General features: G+C 31.5%; 2 protein-coding genes and 1 long non-coding RNA gene across 3 annotated transcripts; 2 read left to right on the plus strand and 1 right to left on the minus strand.

The window, feature by feature from the left end:
• Positions 1–114: 114 nt before the first annotated feature.
• On the minus strand, positions 115–2,306 carry LOC140057200 (uncharacterized). The gene is made up of 5 exons (XM_072102754.1): positions 2,237–2,306; positions 1,639–1,926; positions 1,209–1,309; positions 690–845; positions 115–243 (listed from the first exon to the last, which is right to left on the minus strand). The coding sequence occupies exons 1-5, from the start codon at positions 2,304–2,306 to the stop codon at positions 115–117; spliced, it is 744 nt and encodes a 247-aa protein (XP_071958855.1).
• Positions 2,307–4,493: 2,187 nt separating this feature from the next.
• On the plus strand, positions 4,494–5,774 carry LOC140057217 (uncharacterized). Its single transcript, XR_011846886.1, has 3 exons — positions 4,494–4,559; positions 5,384–5,434; positions 5,629–5,774. It is a non-coding gene; the product is annotated as an uncharacterized lncRNA (long non-coding RNA).
• A 1,231-nt stretch (positions 5,775–7,005) lies between these two features.
• LOC140057201 (titin-like) lies at positions 7,006–22,967 on the plus strand. Its single transcript, XM_072102755.1, has 12 exons — positions 7,006–7,081; positions 7,462–7,686; positions 8,282–8,368; positions 8,606–8,627; positions 9,022–9,067; positions 10,622–10,682; positions 10,936–10,954; positions 12,093–12,406; positions 12,739–13,059; positions 19,963–20,274; positions 21,652–21,984; positions 22,816–22,967. The coding sequence occupies exons 1-12, from the start codon at positions 7,006–7,008 to the stop codon at positions 22,899–22,901; spliced, it is 1,902 nt and encodes a 633-aa protein (XP_071958856.1). The 3' UTR covers positions 22,902–22,967.
• Positions 22,968–25,443: the final 2,476 nt, after the last annotated feature.

The raw sequence follows: 25,443 nt of genomic DNA on the forward strand, positions 1-25,443 counted from the left end.
CAAGACAACTAAAAAAAAAAGTAAGCAAGCAAGTGCATAATTTATCTGACTAATTTCACTAATCATGTTTAGGTCTGTATACTATTAACATTAAACACAATTATTCAGGATTTTTTAGTCATAGAACTGTCCACAATAATGTGCTTCTGTAACCTTTCCTTTGTTTAACGTACTAGTAACAACATGAGGTTCTTCGTAAAGCACCTCAGCATTTTGACATTGTATCTCAATTTCTTCTCTTTCCTAAAAAACAATAGTTAATTGATTATTATCACCAAATGTGAGCAAAACTGAATGTTTTTAGTTTAATTCAAATCAATACATGTGGCATGTGATAGACAAAAATGGTTAATGATTATTCATTTTTGTACCGTCGCCGTACTGAATAAAAACATTTTTAATTATAAAATTACCCAGAACAATAATTAATAATTGTAGACCTACAATTGAGTTATTTTACTTATGAATTTGGGGATTGCTGCATGAGCCTATGGATAATCGCTGATTTTGTTTTGTTCACTGATTTTTGTGATCGATTTTTTTTTATTTCTTTTAAAATTGTAAGAAATGTTGACTGTTAGTAAACTATTTTCTATTATGTTGTTTTGTTGCTGTTCATGTTTTCAAAACTTCATCAATCATTCCACAATGTACATCATTTGTTAGTATATTAAAACATATTACGTTACCATTGGGATTGGCCTGTATGTATTTTGTCTTGACTTAGGGTCTACCATATGGCCTAGTGTGTTGAGCTCATTGGAAACTCCAGAATGGGATGGAAATGTGAGTTCTTGATATTGAAGATTTTGACAATTTGACCTGATTTCCCTTAATCGTCTTTGCTAAAAAAAAAAATTATAGGAGTAAACCAAATGAAACATCTAACATAATATTTACTGTGTGAGTAGCTGATTCCCGGTGCTGTATATCCACATACTATAATATTTGCCCAGTATCATAGAAGCTTTGGTGATACAGCGTATCTTTTGTAGCACATGGTGCTATTTTATGTAAGGTTGGTTAAAAATTATGTTATAGTATATGTTACTAGGAGATAATGTGAAGAACATTTGATGTTTTATTACCAAATATTCATATGATTATGGAGAAATCCAGATACTCTTTGAGAATCGGTTGTGTTAGTGAATTCTTGTTAGTATTTTATTGAATGAATCTTCTGACATACTCAAAACAAAAATACTCACATAAATATAACGTGAAGTTAACCAAGTAGGAACAGAACCAAGAATTAATGCAATGATGATAGCTACAGTTAGAACTGTACTATCTATTGGAAACAAACCATCTAGAAAAGAAGTTGTATATAAATTATTAATAGGCTACCATCCAGATAAAAAAATTATGTTGCAATATGTTCTAGCATTGCAGGACTAGAATACAGTTAACGTTTATGATCGTGTTGTTACTCAAATGTAATGTTTATTTTAATACTAACGGCATTTCAAAACGTGCAAAAATTATTAGTAACGTTGATTATGTGGCTTAGTAAGCAAGAAGTCATATCTAATCCACAAAAATGCAAGGTGTAATAATGATTATAACATTATAAATTTTTCAATTAAATAGTGCGGCATATTATGTGGATCGTGAGAAAAAATAATGACATGGCCTTACCTTTCAAATTACCTGTAGGCGTATCTGAAGGCCTACCTATAGGCCTATCTGTAGGCAAAGCTTTAGGCTTACAGTTCTTTAGTGTTGTTGTGTCATTAAGTTTTCCATTCTCTACATAACATGTTATATTTGATTGACATATCTCATCATTAATTTCTATAGTTGCTGTATTTTCTCCTTTCTTAACCATTTCTCCATCTTGTAATATCAATACTGATGATGGCTTGGGATGGCCCTCTGCTGTACAGGTTGCAAAACAATCTTCAGGATTGAATGTTGCGATAATATCTGGAAAATTAGAGAATTAGAGAGAGAATTGATATAGACCTGGCGGCAAACCAGTCGCTCCATTCATGTTCACGTTATTTTTCAATTGGCTATCGATAGTTCATATTGTATTTAAAACGTTTCCTGAATTTGTGATGTGTTTTTATGATGAAAAAATAAATATTGGTGAAAAAGAAAGATTATATTATAGATTGAGAAAAGTATCATCAACTGCTAACAATGTACCACGTGATATGAAAAAGTTGATTTTTACATACAATATATATTTAACTGGTTTTCGGCACTAGTTTTGCCATTATCTCCTTCAAACTGATCACTTTCTGCTTTACATGTATATCGTCCACTGTCGTCTGCAGTGGCTTCTTCAATCTTAAGAACATATTTAGAATTGTCGTTGATTATCTTCTGTCCATCTTTATACCAAGTGATGTAAGGAGTTGGATCTCCACCATGATTACTACAAGTAAATGTGATTGTTTCTCCTTCGTAGATAGTGCCTGTTGAGGCATGAAGAAGTGGTTGATCCAAAACTAAAAAAAGGGAAAACAAATCAACAAAAACACTAGACTAACACACATAAGACAATTTACAAAATGAATAACAGAAAGAAATGTAGGTCTATGCAGGTTTTTCTACATTCATAACCGTTTTTAGTGCCTACTTTAGCTATAAAAAAACTGTTTTACGAATACTCACAATATACAGTTAATATAGATACATTTGATAAAATATGTAATCCATCTGCGGTTTGTATCTGGCATCTAAATCTTCTATGAGAATCGTTTCTCAGAGGCTGTAAGATCACCAGGCTAGCTTTACCAGGAGCAGTGTGTAACCGGAAACGTCCATTATCCATCTTTTTATTATTCACAATTCCCGGGTTAATATTTACTCCATCTTCACTTAGTTCATCCCATTGTATTGTTTCAGGCGTAGATGTAACTTGTAAATAGTCACAAGTTATCACCACTTCAGCATCGCCTTCTTTTGTTGTCTGGTTATAAGTCGTCACCAATTGACTATGGGCTTTTAAATTAGGAACATTAGAGTTATTAAAACATAACCACAGTTTGTTTTCAAACCACTGAATTGATGATAATCAAATCAAGTCATAACGTACTTTTACAGTACAAGTATCAGTATACTGTAGAATCGGACCCAATGAACTATACTAAGTAAATAATGATAATATGCCTTTGAGTAACCGGTAAGTGCATTAACATTGTTTTATTAACATTTAATATCAATTCAATAAACTCTTACCGACTAAAAAGTGTAGACATTGAATAAATAGGAGTATCACCTTCAAACCCATACCTAACTGATGAGAAAATATTTATACTATATTAATGTTTTTGTCGATAATGATACCGTCATGAACCATTAGGAATTACGAACTAAACTAAAAGTAAAGGACGTCTATTTCAAATTAGTTGTTATCGAGACATTTTATCAAGCTAATAACAAAAATCCATATTGTTTTTCCGATTTATGACTTATGACTTTACCGATATTTTAATTTATGCTATACCACAATCATCTTCTTCGTTTATGAACATTTTATAGTAATTTCTATTCATTACTTTAATAGGCCTATCATTCAATTATTCTAAATTAACAATTAATACTTACGCTACCTTTATCGCATCTGAAATAAATAAATAAAATGTTGACAATATATGTTATTTTATATGTAATTTCCTGTCAACAATCAGATGTACTTTCAACTTTTTTGTTTCATTTTCGATAGATTTCAACGACAGTTTAAATCAGCACAGATATTGATGTAAACTGATGATTGATTTATATCGGTATCGACGTACCTCTCTATTGATTCACAAACAATTGTCTAATGAAATTTGTTTAGGCCTACATTTTTTATTATTTTTATTTTTGGTCACAAAGATTTACATTTCTTATTTTTAGACCCTACTTTTACTTTAGAGTTTTTCCTTCCGTTATAATAGTAAAGTGAGAGTAATAAATATACAAAATAACTATTAAATCATGGAGGTATAAAAATAGTTACCTCCTCATGATTAAATCTACATTTCCATACCGAATGCCGTTAAATTAAAACTGTTCGATTCGATGCATTGTCGAAATTTTCTCACACCGATGTCAACTACTTCATCTATTTATAAACCACTACTTATTGATTTTAAATGTTTATTTTCTTATGTTTAACTTCATACTTAAATTTTTTAATTTTTACAAATGCTAAGTTTGGTTTATTTTAGGCCTTTCATATTAATTATTTTATCACAACACTTCAGTTATGGAGGTTTCTTCTTAAACATTTATATTCATTATAACTCTTATAATAATAATAATGAATAAATATACTTATATACAGTAGGCCTATACTCCATCAAAAGTTAAGTGTTGTACTTTTTCACTTTTGTATAATTCATTTCCTTTCCTTTTTTTTCTTTCTTTAAACTTATGAACGCACCGTCATAAAACGTGTGCCGCTGTTCTAAAAGCGTCTGTTCAATAAAGTTATTATTCTTATTATTATGGCACTTCGGGCGTTCCATACTAATTTATTTTCATTCTGGAAAAAGGGCGTAGCCTAGGCCTATTCAGTTCTCTTCCTCTTCCTTCAATTCAAGCCCTCTTCTTTTGCGCAGGTACGGTAGTCTAATTAGGCTAGGCCTAGGCCCAAGTCTAGGCGTTTAAAAAAAACAGTTTGTGTTTAATTTTCATATGAGAGTGAAGTAAATAGGCTGTCGGCCAATGTTTAAGTAGCCTAAATAAAGGCCGGCCGGCCGCCTAGGGCGTCCTAAGGGCCTAGCTAGCCTAGGCCTAATACTATCTACTAAACTATCTATTACAAGCCTAGGCAGGCTATATGTATGGCTTTGAATCAAGCCAGCGTACTATCTAGGCCTAGTCTAGTAAAACTAAAGTAAAATATTTTGTATTACTGGTTGGGGATAATTAAAAGAAAGGTAACCACAAACTTTACTAGCCTAGGCTAGTACTAGTAGGGCTAGCCTAGGCCTAGGGCCTAAATAATTAAATATACAACAATAGTCAATACATTAGTTAGTCATTACAGAGCTTTGGATAAATTTACAGCTAGGCACTAACAACATTTTATCATTAATCTAATCATTTTTAATTTATTATTATTAACCTGAATTGTATAACAACCTGCGAATGTGATATAAGACAAACAATTATGCCTGTTGATTGAAAAACAACTAAATTCAGTCTTTGAAATTCAATCATATTTCACAAGACTAAAAACATCAGCAAAGGCATAGTACTGTAGTTGATAGCCTACACCAGTACCAAGTTGGACCTAGGTCCTAGTGTGATGTTCTTTAATTCCACTATATATAAGTATAGTTATTACTGCATATTATATTTAACAATTTTTCATAATACATACTGTAAATGAATAAATTTTAACAATCATCATTTTTGTTGTTTTATGTTATTTATACAGAGATGCATTTGCTAGTAGGTGTAGTCATATTCCTTTGTCTGATTAAATATGGTAAGTATTTTTTTCATAATTGTTTTAATTATTTATTTGTCTAACTATACAGTACAGTTTATATACTTTAATTTTTATTTTTTTAAATTATGTAGTAGCTGACTACAGCAAATACATGAAACATCTCTGGTGTATAAAAATGGACTGAACAGTAAAAATTAATTACTTTGCCTCATGTATTCTTTAATTTCTAGAGGCCCAAGGTCAGTTGGTGACAGCATCTGACCAGTCAGCCAATGAAGGTGATGAAGTGGTGATAACTTGTGATTATTATTTATTAGTCATTAATACTACACTTCATGCAATACAATGGGATGAAGTAAATGAAAATGGAGGAACTCTCAACGCAGGAATTGTGAATAGTAACAAATTGTATAATAGACGTTTCAGTTTAGACACTGATCCTGATCGTTCTACAGCTAGCCTGGTGATTGCACACGTTTTCAGAAATGATTCTCAAAGAAGATTTCAATGTCAGATAACAACAAAAAGTGGAGAAATTGAATTATCAAAACCTCCATCTATTCTAACAGTTTACTGTAAGTAAATTAAAAAAATTGTTCTTTAACATACCTCCTATTCTTGCCATTTGATTGGTTAATTACGCATCATGTGTCATTCAACGACAAAGTGCTACCTAATGAGAATAATTTGTAAACATTGTGCGAATTTGCCATGCACGGTTGTTGACTGATCAACTTGTGCACGCCATCTAGAATTGTTAAAACTCCGCACCAAAAATTGATGCATTGCTTCCTGGCCCTATGTAGCCTTCCAGCATAACCTAGATAAATTGAATAAAAGTTTATTTTAAGCATGTGTGTATTATAAAACAAATAATGAATGTTTTTATTCATTGAAAGGTGAGAATATTTCTAACTACACATAAACATTCCTTATTTGTATACTATATCACTGGAATCTTTTTAGGTGATATCTAGTATAGTTAGTATACCCAGTGTGATACACTGCAGTTTTTATTTTTCTGTGAAATTTAGTCTTTAAAGGCCAGAGGAGATAATGGTTGTTGTCAGCATTCTAAATATTTCTGTGTGCGATTTTGGTAAACTTTAAACTTTCATTCAGGGTGTAAGAGCAACCAACAATTGAAACTCTTGACAATAGGCATATTTTCATTTATTCTGTTGACATATTTTCAAAATATGATTTGTTGTACAGTATGTTATATTAGTAGGTCTAGACCCAGGGCCAATTCAATTTCAATTTTTCCCATCCTGCTTCATATATATTTTTTGAAAAAACAAAGATGAAAGAAAATATTTTTGGATACAGGACAAAATTCCACAAGTAATCTATTACGATGGCTTATAGTAAATAAAGAAAATTATTTTTCGTAGACTTGAACCAACCACTTCTTAAAGCAACAGCAAACACTGTCTACGAAGGTCAATCAGTGACCTTTATCTGTAGTAAACCTGATGGTGATCCTACGCCTGACATTACTTGGTATAAAGGTGGCCAGATAGTCAACACAGACAACCCTTCTAGATATGAGATTGTAAATAACAGTACAGAGTCAGTTCTTAAGATTAAATCAGCTACTAAAGAAGATGGTGGGAGATATACATGTAAAGCAGAAAGTGATCAGTTTAAAGGAGAGGATGCTGAGACAAGTGTTGGAAAACAGTTGGATATATATTGTATGAAAACAAACATCTTTGAAATGTTTTATTATAACTACTCTTATAGACTTTTTTTAATGAAGTATTGAGTAATTAGCATGTGCTGTTTTTATATCAAATCACAACTACAAATAACCAGTTTTATTTTAATCAAATTCTATATTAAAAAATGAAATAAACAAACTGCAGTCCTTAAATTGTTTTCAAGCTATAAATAAGGAAGTAATAACCAGTTAATTGGTATTTAAAAATAAATGTTAACTTTTTTGTTAAGTTAATTTGTGTTTTGACCAGTCATTTGAAATTTCTGTTGAATGAATTGTAGATGTACAGTACCGTAGATCAATTTTGATGAGATTGACAATAACTGCTGTCCCTTTTTAGATATCATTGTTACTTTTACATCTGAAGATGGTATTGCAACATGTACAGCAGAGGGCTATCCCAAGCCATCATCAGTATTGATATTACAAGATGGAAAAGTGGTTAAGAAAGGAGAAAATACAGCAACTATTGAAATTACTGCAGAGATATGTCAATCAGATCTCACATGTTATGCAGAAAATGGACATCTTAATAAAACAAAAGGAATCAAGAACTGTGATGCAGGTATAATACATAGCAATTTTGTTATGCTTAATTAGCAATGGAACTTGGTTACCTTTATTAATTTTTATTTTTTTTTGCACATAAAATTCTTTGAATTATTTGTTTGTTGCTTAATTGTTCTCTCTATCAGTGACCACAAACAGTTGAGGCATGTAGTATGCAAATGTTTAGCAAACCAAAGACTTGCCCCTGTTTGTGGTGAAGGTGATGATATAAGAAAATCAACCAAATGTACAGTTGTTTTTAATTATAGTAATGGTTGTATTGCAAAAATCTAAATCTTAAATCAGTTTTATTCTTTGTGATATTGATTTATATTTTTTATGATACATTAATTTTGTTTTATTGATTGTAATATTAATTGTTACATTTACAATGCTTTCAGTTTTGTATCTGTTTTGGAGAGAGTTGAATTTTTGAATGGATAGAATAATAAAACACCTACTGTATGTAAATTGGATTAACTCATACCAGGAGAGTTAACTCTTCCCTGCTCATACCAAGGTTTATATGTTATGGTAAATACTATATTTTTTAAAATGTTTTTTTATAAATTTTTAATAAAAATAAATAATTTTTCTTATACCTGTTGCAGGCAGTTCAGGATCATCAAACACCGTCTGGATTATTTTTGTGGTGATTGTTGTATTCATCCCTTTCTGGTTTCTGTTACTTCTTGTTTGTAAGTAATATCTTAATTTTTTACTTCTCATAGCAGTTGCACAATGTAAACATTATTCCTGATTACAATCTTTCTTTCATATTAGCATAAAAACGGCTTGTTCAGACCTAAAAGAAGTTTGCACTTCTTGCTATAATTCCTAGTCATATGAACTTAATTAAATTACTTTTATTTCATATTATATAAGAGATAATTCATTTTTTTTTCATTTCATATTCATTTCATTTTCATTAAAAGATAAAAAGAAATTTGGAAGCTGGTGAGTTTAGTCTGATAACTTTAAATTACTGTATTTTGATTAGGATTTACAATACTGTAGTATCACTGCAGTACAAACACTTTTATTGCAATCCATAATGTAATTTTGCACAAACATTCAATGCTCTCAGAATCGCCTGCCCCACATCCTGATTTCTCATTTTATAGATAAATAGCAGGCTACCAATCCAAAGGCCTTTGGTTCGTCAAATCCTGTCATGTCAGTACTTATGGTTATCCTTGGCAATTGGCCTAATGAACAAAACGATAAACATTATTATTTTGTATTGTACCCTAAATCACTTGTTAGTGGTGGTGGTCAACGAAGAAGACCCTTGTATGGTGCACAGCTTCTTTTAGTTATATTATTGTTTTCTATTTTATTAATCCTACAGCATTGGTACTAATTGCAGTGGTGGAGTTACCCATGTGGCTTTAGAGGTTGGCTATGAATATTTGTGATTTCTATTAAAGTCTAGTTTGAGGAGAAGATGGGGATTTTTTGTTGGGCTAGTAGGCTATCAAATTGACCAGATTTGTAGTAGGAAATTGTTAAATATTTTAATTATCCCTGGGAAGGGTTTTAGTTTAGTGTGGGGTTGTACTGCTATCAACCTCTGTGGCGCAGTGGTTAGAGCATTAGACTTGCAATCGAGAGGTTGCCGGTTCAAGCCCCGGCCCCGACCAGCACTCAACATTTCCGACCAGGATTTACAGGCTGCCGACCACCACTATTATTTATTAATCATTACGATATTTATATTTAGGCCTAGGCCTAACTAAAATTCGTACTAAAACATTTTACCTAGCACATCGTTAATAACAGACAAGCTAGCCTCATATAGATAAGACAAAAGACTACAGCAAATGTTTCCGTGGTTACGTACGTTACTTTATTTGTAACACAATACCAGGCCTACCCTGCCCTGGTATTCATTGTTACAGCTTGTGAGTCATGGCGAACAACGTGCTACACAGCACAGTGTACAAGTTTAAAGTTCACATAGCGACCATTCAAGCGTTTTATTTTGCACAGATTAAAAATACAAACAACTAGAAAGCCACTCCGAGAGTGCATACCTCCGCCTACTGTAAAATTCTCCTACATATTGGGGTGATGAAGTACAACATGATTAGAATTATACTTGGAAAATTTACTACATTTGAATTATCCTGGGATGGCCTGGGAGAGGAAAAAGAAGGCTGGGGCAGAGGTAATTCAGTCGTATCAAAATTAGATATTTTAATCATTAGCCAATATGACACCTATCCATTTACACAGTTGCAAGGAACTTTAAACTATCATACAGTAGTTATGTATCGCCCTCTCATTATGAAGCTAAAGTTTTTGAATTGAGATTTGTACTGGGTAGTGAGGGGCGTGATTGTAGAGGGTGGAGGTGGGTGAGTATAGGGAGATACTGGCGTCCAGGGGTTATGAGGTATCAACATATGGGAATTGTACTGAGAAGGTTTTAAACTAAATTTGTAACCTGCCCTGTGTGGGTATATTTGGTAGTTTATGATAAGTAGTTGTGAGCAATTTTGTTTTATAATTAATAATTACTTTACTTTTTGAACCTTGTACCTGGAAAAATTTGAAAATCAGTACTAAAGTATTTTCTGGAAATGCAATCAAAGAAATAAACTAACTAACTTTAGAACAGCAGTCTAAACACTCCACATATTGTGTGTCCTTGGGAAATTTAGATAATGATTAAAAGAATAACATACCTTACATTTTGGTAAAAGAGATACTGGATGCTATGTAAGCTCTGCTATCTTTTCTGGCTGTTTTACTTTATCGTTTTCATTTAGCTTTTCGCTTTTTTTTTTGTATCTCCATTGCGATCCAGCCACTGATACCCACAGCATTGTCATTTTTTCAATAATTTGCCTTTGAATTTGTATATATGCTATGTAATATAAGGTTTACTATCAATCAACTATAACAGTTATTCTATGCAAAACTAATTTTGTATTATGCTTTCAAAGACAAGTCGTATTGATGATCCTGAGGTTGCAACATCATTCATGGTACGTCCAGAAAATGAAGGTAAACTTTGCCATTAATATCCCTGAATAATAAAAGACATATGGCTATAAAGGTCTCAGAGAAAAAAGATAGTATATGCATTATAATTTATTATAAATGGCATTAACTTTTGATTAGAAATTTAAAAGGAAAGGAACATGTGGTTGCTTTAAAAAGGCTATTATTTTCAGTAATGTTCCCATGCAGTATGCTATTAATTTTTGCCCTTGCACAGCAATTGTTTATGTGTTGTCTTTGTTATTATTCTATCTAGAAACAGATTCGATTGAAAGGTAAATTGTGGTATTTAAAATTGTCTATTTCAAGCTTTGGAAGTGTACTTCACTTTTCTCTTCTAAAATTGACTGAAAAAAAAAAAACAACTATGCGTAAAGTAGAATTATTAATGACATTTTTATTGCCAAGGAATCATTAATTAGTAATTAATTGCCTTTATTCTTCGCAAGGTAAGGTGGACGTGACGCCTTACTAGGCAACCATATTTAAAAATATTCTACTGATATTTGGCTAAATAATATAACAGATATCACCTTTTATATCAGTGAAATATAAGATTTGAAATCCCCTTGGGAATGATATTTTTCTTTTGAGGATATGTATTTCTCTTTGCTTTGCTTCGGAAAATATATATTCCCACGAGAAAAATATCATTTCCTCTGGGGATGTCAAATCTTTTATTCATCTTTAAGCATAGTACTGTATCTCCATTTTCCACTTTCTCTGGGAAAAATTTAGAAAAGTTTTTCTCAACTAATTTGTGTCATATGGGGTCTTGAAAAACCAAAAGGTGACCATTTAGTAAACTTAAAAATGTTGTATTTGGATTCCTTGACCCTTAAAACATATACTTTTCCACTAAAATCATATCCATACATGACGTAGAAGCTGATACTGTATGAGCAAAAATCTGTATTTTATGGTGACCATTTTAAAAAACCAAAATGGTTTTTTTTGGTGGATAAATAGTGTACACCCTTTATTGGCCCATTTTAGACATTTATAAAATTTAGACTAGGATATTGGCAGGCAATATCTATATAATACCAATTTACTATTGCTAACCTAAAGTTGGTTACTGTCTTTTTCCATGCATATTATAATGTTCCTTCACTGCTACCTATTGTCATATTTATAATGGTTTTCTTCATTGTTGGTATACTGTTTACTGTGATATACTATATATTAACATTACTCATTACTCATACCTATGACAAATTTATTGTAACTGTATACTATTGAAATATTTGTACTACAGTATATAAGTACTATCTAAATTAGTGCCAATTTGTACCAAACATTAAATTACAAGTGTATTTATCTTTGACTTGACATTTTCCCATATAATAACATGCACCCCTGCCTTCCCTTTCAGCACTGTTTTTTTCCTGATATTTACTTTTTTTCCATTAGACCTCTTAGACATGAAACTGCTTATGAGGGTCAGAAGGATTTTAAGTTACTCCTAGACCTACCAAATCTGGACATTTCTGCTGCAATATCCAATATTGCATGGTATAAGCAAAATGGAGCAGAGAAATTGCTGACATCTTTCCCATCACATAATACAATGTCATGCTATCAATGTGGATTTGTGGATAAGTCGAGTAAAGTGTACCTTAAGATCAGTGATGTTGAATCTAAAGATGCAGGAAAATACATATGTAAAGTGGAAGTTAAAGGAAAACCGGATATATATGAGTGTTCTGGAATGTTGACAGTTACGGGTAATACTGTATATCTATACATTAAATCATCCTTGAAACATTTTATTTATTCAGGATTAAAGGGGGTAAACAAAACAATTGAAGAAGGGCTTGTCATTTCATGGGTAGGTGCTGATACTGTACTCCCAAATTGCCTGGGAAATGCTTTACTTCAATACACTACTAAAAAATGATCCGAATTATGAAATTAAAGGCACAGTACCAAAGTCAAAATTTACCATGTCCATTTCAGCCTCCAGAAATAAACTTTCAAGTTTTTTTTATGTTTAAAAAAAAGAATGATGTTTTAATACAAATGTTCTGAATTTTTCTATCTTGTTTTGTTTTTATAGATGTTGTCGAAATGAAGATTGTCAGTGTTTCTACTTATGAGGGAAGAAATGCTGCTCAATTGTTTTTAGACCTAGAATGGTTTGATAATGCTGCTAAAATATCCAGTACAGAGTGGTATAAGCAAGTTGAAGGTAAAGATATCCCACTTATGGAAATGCAGTCACATAAGAAACGCTATAAATTTGGATATGTTACTAAAAACAAAGGATATCTTAACATTAAAAAGGTGAATTGTAAAGATTCAGGAATATACACATGTAAAGTGCAAGTTAGAAGAAGAGAGAAACCATATACATGTTCTGGAGAGTTAACAGTTGAAGGTAATAAATCTATACGTATCTTTGAAACTTTTTCAATTCAGTTGCAACACATTTGCTTTAATTGATTTGTCTAATATATCCAAGTTTCTTAAAACTAGATTAAACAATTTTTATAATGCATGGTAGACAATCTTTTAAAGAAAATTAATGAAAAATCTCATAAAAATATTATTTAAGTAAAGTACTCAAGAGAACATTTTATTGGTGATTTTAAAATAAAACTAGAGGGTACTCCGAGAGTACAAACCTCCGCCTACTGTAAAATTCCTCTACATAAAATGCCCCCTGAATATTTTTTTTTAACATTTTTTTTTATTAGTTCTAAGTGTAAATATGTTAACTGCACACTACAAAGTTGTGGATGACAGTGTGGTGAAATGGTTATGTATCCAGCCTCTCACAGTTGAGGTCGCTGGTTCCAGCCCCACTGATGGTTTTTTTTTTTTTAATTATTTTTTTATTTATTTTTTTTTTGGTGGACCTTGATCTTTGACCCTGACCCTTCAAAATGTAACCACAATTATATGATGTGTCATTGATCATTGTGGCTAAGTTTGGTGAGAATCGGATCAAAACTGTGGTCTCTAGACAGTAAAATAGTTTTTTGTTAGTTGTGACCTTGACCTATGACCTTTCCCCCTCAAATTCGAACTCGTCCGAGCTTTTTGGGCATAGATCATTGTGTCCAAATTTGGTTAGAATCGGATAAAAACTGTGGCCTCCAGGCTGTTCACAGACACACACACAAACACACAAACACACACACAAACACACACACAAACATACAGGGGTGAAAACATAACCTCCTTGGCGGAGGTAATAACATGAAATCTTACTATATAGGATGATGAATATTAAGAGCCATTGTCTGTAAGGATCAAAGAAATATCAAAAAGAGTGGCAGACTCAAAAAAGTGGATTTCTTTCAAATTTTGCACATGGCTATATATGTGTTGAGAGAAATCAAATATGAAGTATTTTTTATTTCACACGTATATTTCTATGGCAACAGCCAAATTTGTGTTTTTGACAAATTTTGTCCTTTTTTAAGGTTTTTTAAAATGGATATTGGTACTACTTTGATGAACGATATTTTTGTTTTGTTCATTTAATTGTGTACCTGTTTCATATTTTTTTATTTTTTTGGATTTCATACTTTGGGAGATACCATTTATTTAAAAAGGGGTGTTTTTCACTTTTTTTAAATTGTTCAATGCAACTAAACTTTACTTCACCATAATGCCCAAAGTGGTGTATTTTTTTAGCTGATTTATTACAAATTTGGTAGGTAGTTCTAATGTTTAATAATTGATTTCTAAAATAAAATACTGGGGTAATTCTAAAATCTACAAGCAGTGTTGCGAGAAACATAGGCATTTTTATAAGAAAAAAAACATGGTATATTAGTAAAAACTTTTTATTTTCTTTGATTATTTGATTTGAAATTCATTGGTCAGAAAAATCCTCAATGTTTTATATAGTTCTAGTTGTGTTGTGAGAAAAAAAAAATTTTAATTATAGATTCTGTAATTCCCAGTTTTAATGTCATTTTATAGGTTATCCTCTGGAAATTTGAATAAATTATCAGATCGTTGTGAATTTTAATCTTTGCAACAGATTACTCCTCTCTTATTTTGAAGCTCCTCTTTCATTTGTTTACTTCTTTTATTTGCTAACCTAAGCAGATCCCACATGCCCATCCACCACCACTTTCGACTACCCCCCCCCCCCCCCCCCCCCGACAATAACCACAAAAAGATAAACTGCAACACTTTGGTCGATCATCCACTATCCACGATCAAATGCATGCATTCAAGCACCACCCACACTGCCGCTACCATCGCCCCAATGAATAGACGGATTCAAACTCCTCCATCCCACCCCTTCCCCCTTTCTCCAAGCCCCCACCCACCCCAATTTAAAAATTGCAATGCAAAAGATAGGACATAAAGTTAAGTTTTTAGACCCTCGCCTTCAACACTCTAACTATTTCAAAGTCCTGGATCCACCACTTTCTCCTCCCCAAAATAGAACCAATCAAAAGTCAATGATATACTCAGGTATGTTAATGCTGGGTCATTCTTCAGTAAGTGTCTAATTTCAGGTTTATAAAAAATCGATTTTAAAATTTGCATTTTTTAAATTTTAAAAGTTTATTCAGATAAATGAACATGTGTATTACATGGCAAGCGTATGTTTGGCGCAATCTTATTATATATTATATATTTCGTATTTTATTCGTATTTATAAATACATGGTTCTATATTACTGTCATTTCCGTCACCTTTATGGAATATACAAAGATAGAAAAAATAACGGTTTAGGAATTATAAAATTATTTCCATTCCATTATTAATTCTTTGATACTATATATTATTTTTGTCTCTATTCATCAAAAAATGATTGTTTTAACATTTATTAGTATGATGTTATACGTTCAAAACCATTTACTATTCCAAAAAATAATAATTTTCAGAAAATAGTATGACTGTCACTGATGTTTTACAAAATTCTGTTGAACTAATATTACTATCCATTGACATAGTAGAAGAATATTGTTTATATTTCAATATACCACATAATTGCGTTCATTACTTAAATATTTTAGGATTTAAAAGGATAAAATATCCATGTGACGGAGATGAAACCGTGACGGATATGACGAACTTTAAAAATCATGTGACGGAGATGACTTTAAAATATGATTTGATTATGTTTATTGACCAGAGTCACATAGATACAATGTAATAACATAATAAAGATATACAAAACAAAATGTACAACAAAAAAAGGCCCTGGCAAAAGCAAAAAGTCATATCCGTCACGGGCCGTCATCTCCGTCACAACGAAACATTGGGAAATGTGACGGAGCTGACCGTGACGGAGATGATGTATTTAGCATTGGACAGCCTAGGATCACATCGTAGGCATGTCTGACAGCGGAGACGGATTGCATACTTCTAGATACCATGAATAACTTGTACTTCCAGTTGAAAAAAAAACAGAAATTATAATTATTTAATGAGTTCTATACTGTTCGGATATGACATTCAATAAAGGTACGCAACTGTAATTTTTCTAAAACCTCGTTTTATTAGCTTTTTTCCTCTTTTATTGAAAATGATGTGCGGCTAGTTTTATTTCAATATCTTCGCATGTTTACAACGCACAGTCAATTTCTTTCCCCGCCGTTCATTAAACTGTAGACGGCACATTTAAATTATGTGACGGAAATGACACAAAACTGCGGGACAAGCTTTTTCCAAACAAAAACTTTAAAGTTTGAGATTTAATGTATGTAGAGATGTATTTCGAAGAATATAATCGCATGAAATCATGATTAACTAACTTTTTACAATATTTTCGATAACAAAAGTCCTGTTATCAAATATATACGGCGATCATAAAATTGAAGATGTACGATCGGGACATAGGATTTTAGGGGGTTGCCTGAAAAATTTTTATAAAAATTAACAATATCAATGTTATTATCTTTGTTTTATGTAATTAATTATATTTACAATAATGTTGATTATGATTTAAGTCAAGAATTTTTATTTTTTAATGATGAATTTTCAGTCTCTATCCCACCAAAGTATCGGGACACGATTTTAGACACTTACTGAAGAATGACCCTGCTACTTAACAAATATTGAAGCCCTGATGTGAAATTTCATTTCATTTAAAGATGTACAGTATTGTCCCTTTGACTAATTCCCAACAAATTTTTTGTTAAATTTCGAAAAAAAGTGGGTCATTTTGAAGTATCATAATAGTTATTAACTTTCATCAAAAATCAGTCGAAAAAAAAAATAATTTAACCGAAATACAGATGTTTTTTTGTTCAAAAAATAACTTTGACTTCCAGTCAAAGTTTTCAATCAAAACATATCTCATAATGCAACGCGCTTGTTTGGCTACTCTGTATGCATAATCATAAAACTTCCTCGCGATCTGTGTGAAAACACCTTCTCAACCGTGACGAGTTGTAAACAATCCTAATTAGCATCATGCATAATGCATACTCATGGTTTGAAATCTTTGTTTACTTTCGCTTGTGACGATTTCCCAGACGAAATGTAATCAAATTAATTTACCTGTTAATTATGTAAACTTGTTGTTTTTGGCTCGAATTTTCGACTTAAAGTGAATAACTTTAATATTACTTTGATATGGCCAATTGAAATTTAGAATATCTTTTTTTTTCATTTTTTGTGTTTCAAGGGACAATACATCTTTAAGGTCAGCATGTAAATATCACACTTTTTTTTATTAAATATTTGTTGTAAATTCTATATTTTTTTTACTGTGATGGTTGGATTCAGTATTAATTATTAATTAATAATTATCTGATAATTATTTAATTTCCCTTAGTTATGCATAGCAACAGTTACTATGGTAACTAAAATTGAAATATTCTTTAGATTTTGCATATTTATCTTATACAAATTTAAATTTGTAGATTATTAGCAGGCATGCCTTATTTGCATTTTCAAATTACCGTTTCACAAGGTCATACTCGTAAGCACTTTCTTCTGTGATTATTTTTATTCATGAAAACCCCATATTTTATTTACAGCGGGCACTTCCCCCGTAAGCGGCCACCTCCCTTAACGGACGCACTTTGAAAAGCCTGTTTGTTCTTCCTATCTAATTAGTGCATTTGATGCTTACCGTAAGCAGCTGAGGGCACCTTTTTATACTAAAAATGAGATTTTTTGTAAGCGGCCAATCGAAAAATGGGATACTTATTGCATGGACCTATGAATTAGAAGTCCATGTTTATTGTATTTCTTTATATATTAGCTTTATTTTGAAGAGGTTTTAAAAACATTACTGTGAAGAGATGAGAAAACTACACAGATTTTCATATGATAAAAGCTTTTAAAATGTGTCTGAAAATGCTAAAAAATACTAAACCACCTGATCATAAATAATAATAGGCCTACAATTAGCTGGAAAATTGAGAGGCTCGTTTCATTAAGAATATCGTATATAGCCATAATACATGATTTTGGCCCTTTATCGGCAGAACCTCCCGTAAGGGGTCACCGCCCGTAAGGCGTCATGAAACCCCATATTAAAAATATTGTACTTGGTTACGTATAGAAACAGTTGCTACAATACACTATAGGTAAAATGTTGATGTCATTTGACCTCAATATGTAAAATATTTTTTTTTTTCATGAAAACTCCATATTTAATTAAAAAAAAAATATCCTTAGTTACGTAAACAGGCTTAAGATAACACTAAAGGTCAATGTTTTACCTTTATTCAGATTTGTCAAGGCTTTCTTTCTGAGATTATTAGGATTCAGTATTTAAAGTAAATTTGGCAAAAAGTAGAAATGTAAAACTATGTAGAAAACATGTTTTGTATTTATGAAAAACCCCTTATTTTTTTGAAATTTACGCATAGAAACAGTTACTATGGTAAATGTTGACCTCATTTGACCTCAAAATGAATGAATTTACAGGGTCAAGTTTGTCATTAATAGAATGCAGTAGAAGTAAAATTGAGAAAAATTACAAATGCAATCAATTATTTGTATTTATAAAAACGCCATTTTTACGTTTAAAAAAAAATTACTTTCCTTAGTTACACATAGAAATGGTTGCTAAGGTAACACTATAGGTAAAAAATGAAAATTGTTGAGAATTTTTATAAACTATCTTGTAAATTTTGATCAAACATTAATAGTTGTAGTAAAGTGGGGACCTGTCCTGTTTGCGTGTTTTTTTTTTCCAGGACGAACGTGGGCAGAAATCATGAATAATTCATTACCTTAATTATTTTCTATTATAAAAAATTGCAAGATAGCTGATCTACTCCCTAAATATACTAAACCTAACCCTCTAAATAATCTCTCTCAATTATAAAAAAAAACATGTTCATAAAGGACCTCGAACCCAGAGCTCCAGTGTAATAGGTTAAAGCCTTTACCACTAGACTAAACATTTCGGTTGGCAAACGCTGTTTACACTAATTATTTAATCTCTCTGCATGCTTATAAAGCGCCCTCTATAATGTTCTTTATTATGTCATAATTATTCATGAATTATTCATGATTTCTGCCCACGTTCGTCCTGGAAAAAAAAATTACGCGTCCCGTTTTGCATTCTGACCTCTTTTGACCTCAAATGACCTATTTACAAGGTCAGATTTTTTGGGAGGTCTTTCTGTATCTCTTTACACAAAATAGATTAAAAAATTTATAAAAACCATTGACGCAATTATTTCAAAGTTTAACAATATTTTCCATCAACTAAATATTTCAATGCAAAATACTGTTTTTCTGGCAATTAATTGAAATAAACCTGGCAACACATTCTCCTATTTTATCTAAACTATTCGTATGACTCTAGAGTAGCATTATGACATTTGATTAGCCATATTTAAATTGTGTTTCATGTGTTTTGTTTGTTGATATTTTGTTTGTATTTTTTTGTATTTTTCGTATTTTCCTGGCAACACAAAACATATGTACGAAATTTACCCCAGTGTTTTTTTCGTGATTATTGTTGACAAACCTATTGACTATCAAATTAAAAAACCTCTTTGATTTAAAAACACCACTTTGGAAGTTATAAGTACGTTTATGAGGTATACTTTTATAAAAAAAAATATTTTTTAAAAACACCCCTTTTTAAAATAGTGGTATCAACCAATACATGTTGTTTACACTGCTATAATCTGTGAAAAATGGCAAAAACATCAAAATTTGGATAATTGACCGTTGTCATGGCAACGGATGCTAAAAATTAAAATGAATGTTGTAGATATGCTTGTTATTGAAATGTCTATTCATGGTAAAAATTTGAGAGAAATCCATTTTTTTACATCTGCCACCAAATCTTTGATTTTTACAGACAATGGCTCTTAATGTCTCTGTTTTTTTATAGCTCCTATTGAAATGAAGATTGATAATGTTACCACCAATGCAGGGAATGATGTTCAATTTACATTGGAAATAAGATTTCTTGATAATTCTGCTGAAATATCCAATATCCAGTGGTATAAATGTGTTGAAAATAAACCAGATATTCCACTAAGGCATCGAGGATCACGGTATCATTGTGAGTCTACGAATAAATACATGAAGTATCTTACAATCACAAACGTTAATTCTAGAGATGCAGGAGAATACGTATGTGAAGTGCAAGTTAAAGGAGTACAGCAAAAATATGAGTGTTCTGGAAAGTTGACAGTTACAGGTAATATATCTATACATAAGCCATTGTAAGGACGTCTTGTCATTTTCGGTGAAAAGAGGATGGATATTGTTACTACTACTGTCAATATAGGGAATGGGTAGTTGTCCTAGGTGGTAGTTGTCCTGGAGGTAGTTGTCCTAAGGGGTAGTTGTCCTAGAGGAGTATTTGTTTTAAGAGGTAGTTGTTTTAAGGGGTTCTTGTCCAAGGACCTAGGAGGAGCTAATTGTCCTAGTGGGTAGTTGTCCTAGAGAGGTAGTTGTCCTAGCGGGTAAATTCAGAATGTAAACTATTTTTCTAAAAAATTATTTAAACAAAACACAAAGTACACATTTTGTCATATTTTATTCTTTATGATAATATGGAATGTCTGTTCTGTGTAATATTATACAGATATTACCTGCTTAGAAGTAAAATATAAGATTCTACATCCCGAGGGAATGGTATTTTTCCCGAAGCGCTAGTTGAGGGAAATATAATCCTTGAGCATAATATCTTTCCAGAGTGAATGTAAAATAAAAGGCAATATCTATTACATTATTTAGCCAACAAGTAGAATATCTACTGGGTTGGGTAGCTAGGCCTCCTTTATGTAATAAGCCTGCCTAGTTAGGCGTTGCATTCACCTTACCTTGCGAACAATAATATACAGATAAGTACTAATTAATGATTCCTTGGCAATAAAATATTCACTTAGGTCTACGTCTTATCCATCAATAATCCATTAATAATAATAGTATTATTATCAGGTAGGCTGAATAAATAATTCTTCTTCGAGCCGGACCACCGGATATTCAGCGCGACGCGTGTACCAGGTTACTACCGTGAGTATTGACGAATCACAAACAGTCTGTCGTCACATCTGTAGAGGGTGAATAACAAATGAGGACGCTATGTATGCATAGTTTAAATAGTTTAGTTGATTAATTACTTCAAGCAAGTTACGTGGTACAGCAGGTAAAACATTGTATTGTGATGATGTGGACTACTTGACGAGTTCGAGTCTCAGTAGATGACTTTTGTTTATTTATCGCCCAACGCGAGTGTTGCCACACGAAAATTACACAGTCAATATCATCGTACTTGAGAATTTACTGAATTTATATGTTTAATGATAGGGACACAATGATCACAAGAAAATTACTCGGTCAATATCATCGTACTCGAGGAAATATACGATGTACGATCCTCGCAGCAGTAGTCATGGGATGCAGTTTCAACCAATCACGTTCACGTATTTACATAGGCTATTTAATATATATGCATACAGTATTTATAATCTGTAATTTATTTACTAACAAATTGTGATGTCAAATACTGTATTAAGGCAGATGAAAATGTTTTATTGAATGAAATTTTATCCTGACGATTTTTTTTTAGGTCTCATCAGAATGGATATTCCTGATGTTATTACCAATGAGGGTGTGAATTATGTTAAAGTAATGTTATTTTTAACATGGCGTGATGATTCTGCTATAATATCCAATATCAAATGGTATAAGCAAGATAAAGATGGAGCAAAGAAGCTGCTGACATCATTGCAGTCACCTGATCCAACCTCACGCTATCAATGTGAATATTTGGATTCAAAGTACAATGTGTGTTTTGAGGTCAAAAATGTTGTCTCTGAAGATGAAGGAGAATACATATGTGAAGTGCAAGTTGAAGGAATACAGAAAGCATACAGTTGTTCTGTAAGATTAACAGTTGAAGGTAATATAAAATTAACTAGAAAGCAACTCCGAGAGTGCATACTGTACCTCCGCCTACTGTAAAGTTCTCCTACATAAGATTTCTCTGGGAAAATATATATATATTTGTGTGTGTCTTATGGTGTTTGTGATTTAGGCTAATTTCATTACAAGCATATGCGAGTTTGGTGTAATGGTTATGTAACAAGCCTTTTAATTAACAATAGCTTCCGTTGACTAACAATAGAACAGCAACGCGAAAATAAAACAAGGGAATTTGAAAAGAAATAGGTTTTTTAAACTACTCGCATCAAAAAACCTGTACATTAAATCAAATTATCTATTATCTGTACATTCATTTTGGTAAAGATCTTAATTACTTTTTGAGTAATCCTGCTAACAAACACACGCGACCGATTACATATACCTCCTTGGCGGAGGTAAATAAGTTCAAGAAGATGTAAATGTTGTGATTTGTAGTGAGCAATGTAAATAAAGGAAAAATGCATAATTATAAAGCCACTTTACCTATGTTTTTTTCCGATCTAATTTAAGGTCACAAACTACATAAATACCAGTACTATTATGGACCTATTATATTGCGATAATTTTGTTTGTCATTTAAAAATGTGAAGAACAAGTTGATTTTAATAATTAAAGCGGCCCCCCTATAAATACCAGAATGCATCTCGCGCTGATTAATATTTTCATATTGCTTATGTGACGCACTGACTTTCAACTTTTCTAAATTGATAATTGATTTCTTTTTATTTTAGAAAATTTCTTTTGTTTATTGAAAAACATTCTCAGCAATCTCTAGAAAATTATACTTTGAAATTATTTTTATTGTTAGCTCAAGAGTCTGAATTGGATCAAATGACACCAAGTGGTCAAGCAGCAGCAGCAGGAGGTACTACTGAAAGAGAATCTGAAAAGTAACCAACATCAATGTATGCAACTACCACAACTACTGGATTGTCAACAATGTAAGCCTTCTTTCAAAGTGAAAGTATAACATTCTCTAGAATTATTGAATGTAACATTTAATGCTCTACTGCTCTATTCAACAATGCTGAGCTGAGTCAATTTATCTATTTTCACTTTTTTTTGTTTGGTATGTAATATTTATGAAATTTGGTATCTATACGTATACAGATGTATAACTGCATTCATACGAGAATTATGTAGATAATGCCAGATAATCTAAAACACAATCAAAACCTCTTTGTATTTATCATTAATATCCAAATTATACCAATTATTTCAATACCTTCTACTAATGTAAAAAACATATCTCAAAATTAATTATTAATATTTATACTTGTATTTTTGAATTTTAAAGTGGTTAAACAATTTTACTGTAGTGAGTCCTCAAACAGGTAGTGGCCTAATAATGTTATCTATACACTATTCATTTAATTCACTGGCTTCGGACACTCTTTGTTTTCAGGACTTCAAACAATTACATCTGAACCATCATCACAAGCAACCTCATTCACAAGTAGATTTACTCTAGCTGTCTATTATTTTTATAGAGTATAATAATTTATTATTAGAATTGTTGTTTCTTATTTAATTAATTTAGACAATATTCTATTCTTATTGTGATAATTGTTATTCATTATATGCTACATGTATCCATTATTCCTTTATCTCTAGAATATGATACAAGAAATATTAATTCACTGATTACGGAAGTTGATAAATTCTGGCAACATCGTGGAAATTTTAAGCTCTTGAAATTGTTTCTATATTAGTTTAAAAGTAATATAGCATTTAAATTGAAATACAGAATGGTAAAGATGCACATGATCTGTTCAGACTACTTATTGGCCCAGGGATTATCAGCGATTCTGATGTAACTGTTCTTATTGGGTACATCTGGTCAGTAATTGTATATGGTATCTACTCTATAAACAAGGTGTTAGAAAGAAACAAATATGTTTTATTTATTGTAAGTTCATTTAGGAATTTATCATTGAAGTAATGTTTATGTTAGTAAAATATCTTGATGCATAATGCAGAACAGATACCAGATACATTCGTCCCCTTTTCTATCCGATCTTTCAATGACAACTATTGACTCCTCTTTTGTTTTTTTGTAAATTTTATATTCAATTTATAATTTAATATTAAATAATATATATTTCATATCATTCAGTTTACTGAAACTGAAACTGAAGTTTAAAAAAATCAAAAAAGTTAATTGGAAAAAAAAAAATATTACTAATCTATTCACCGAGAGTACATCTTGGATTCTTTGAACTTGCCATAACATTAATGTACAATATAACTACAGAGTATTGCTACTTGAAGCAGCATGGTGAATTCCAAACAGGTTTTCTGTCCCTATCAAGCCTCTAACAGTCTTGCCAGCATGTCTAAACAGCAATTTTTCAGAGACCTCATGTGGACTTTTTAAACTTAATTAAAAAAAAAAGAAAATGTTGGTAAATCGCGCGTAACTAGATGGTAAATGGTACTAAGTTGGTACATACACTTGGTTCTAATTTTTACCACCTAATGAAAACCAGTACACTAGTTAAGGTAATAATTATCTATTATTATTGTTGTTGTCGTTTTTAAGCGTTGATTTCAGACAGAAGAAACGACAAAAAGATAGAAACTGTTAAAAGAACATAAATATTTAGGAACAGTAGATTGTGAATTAAACTGGAACGCTAATACTGTAAATATTGTTAAATGATCTAATCAACGACTGTACGTTCTCAGAAAGCTGAACTCTTTTAAAATGAATAATAGGCCCACTTTTTTTGTTTTACAAGAGTGTTATTCTTAGTGTTGTATTTTTTAATTGTGTTGTCTGGTACAATAGCAAAAATAATTAAAAGAAACCTGACCATATAATGAAAACTGAAAGTAAAGTAATATGTAGAAATGTCAATGTTATTGACGTAATATACAGGCGTGATGTTATTAGCCAAGTTAAGAAAAAAATGGATAGCTCACACCCGTTAAATGATAAATATTTAGTTAATAATTCAGGTAGAATCATTTGTCCATAACTTAATACATGTCTCCAGCTCAACATTTCAAAGGGATTGATAGTTGTTTTGGTATGTCATGTTTTCATTTGATTTGGTTTTATTTATTTTAAAGGATGCACCTTTGAACTACTGTATAAGTGTGCCACCGGTGTAAATCCAAATAAATAAATAGTTAGCATTGTAACAATGTGTTTCCACAAAACAATTGCTTAATTTCTTAGGTTTTTATCTTTATGGTTTATTCTATTTGAAAATTGTGATACCATAGTAACATGGTAAGATTAAATTCCAGCATTTAGTGCACTTAACATGGCGTATACATGCTGTCAACTGAGTAGTTTGGATTGTTTGCTGTATGACGTGAATTCTCATCTCGTTTCTCATCCAGTTTCTGTAAACGTTTCTTCTTGGACTGTTTGTATGCATTCCAAATGCGTATTGTCTTATCCCATGAGGCTGATATATACTGTGTT

The sequence above is a fragment of the Antedon mediterranea genome, chromosome 8, assembly GCF_964355755.1.
Source record: "Antedon mediterranea chromosome 8, ecAntMedi1.1, whole genome shotgun sequence".
NCBI classification, from domain to species: domain Eukaryota; kingdom Metazoa; phylum Echinodermata; class Crinoidea; order Comatulida; family Antedonidae; genus Antedon; species Antedon mediterranea.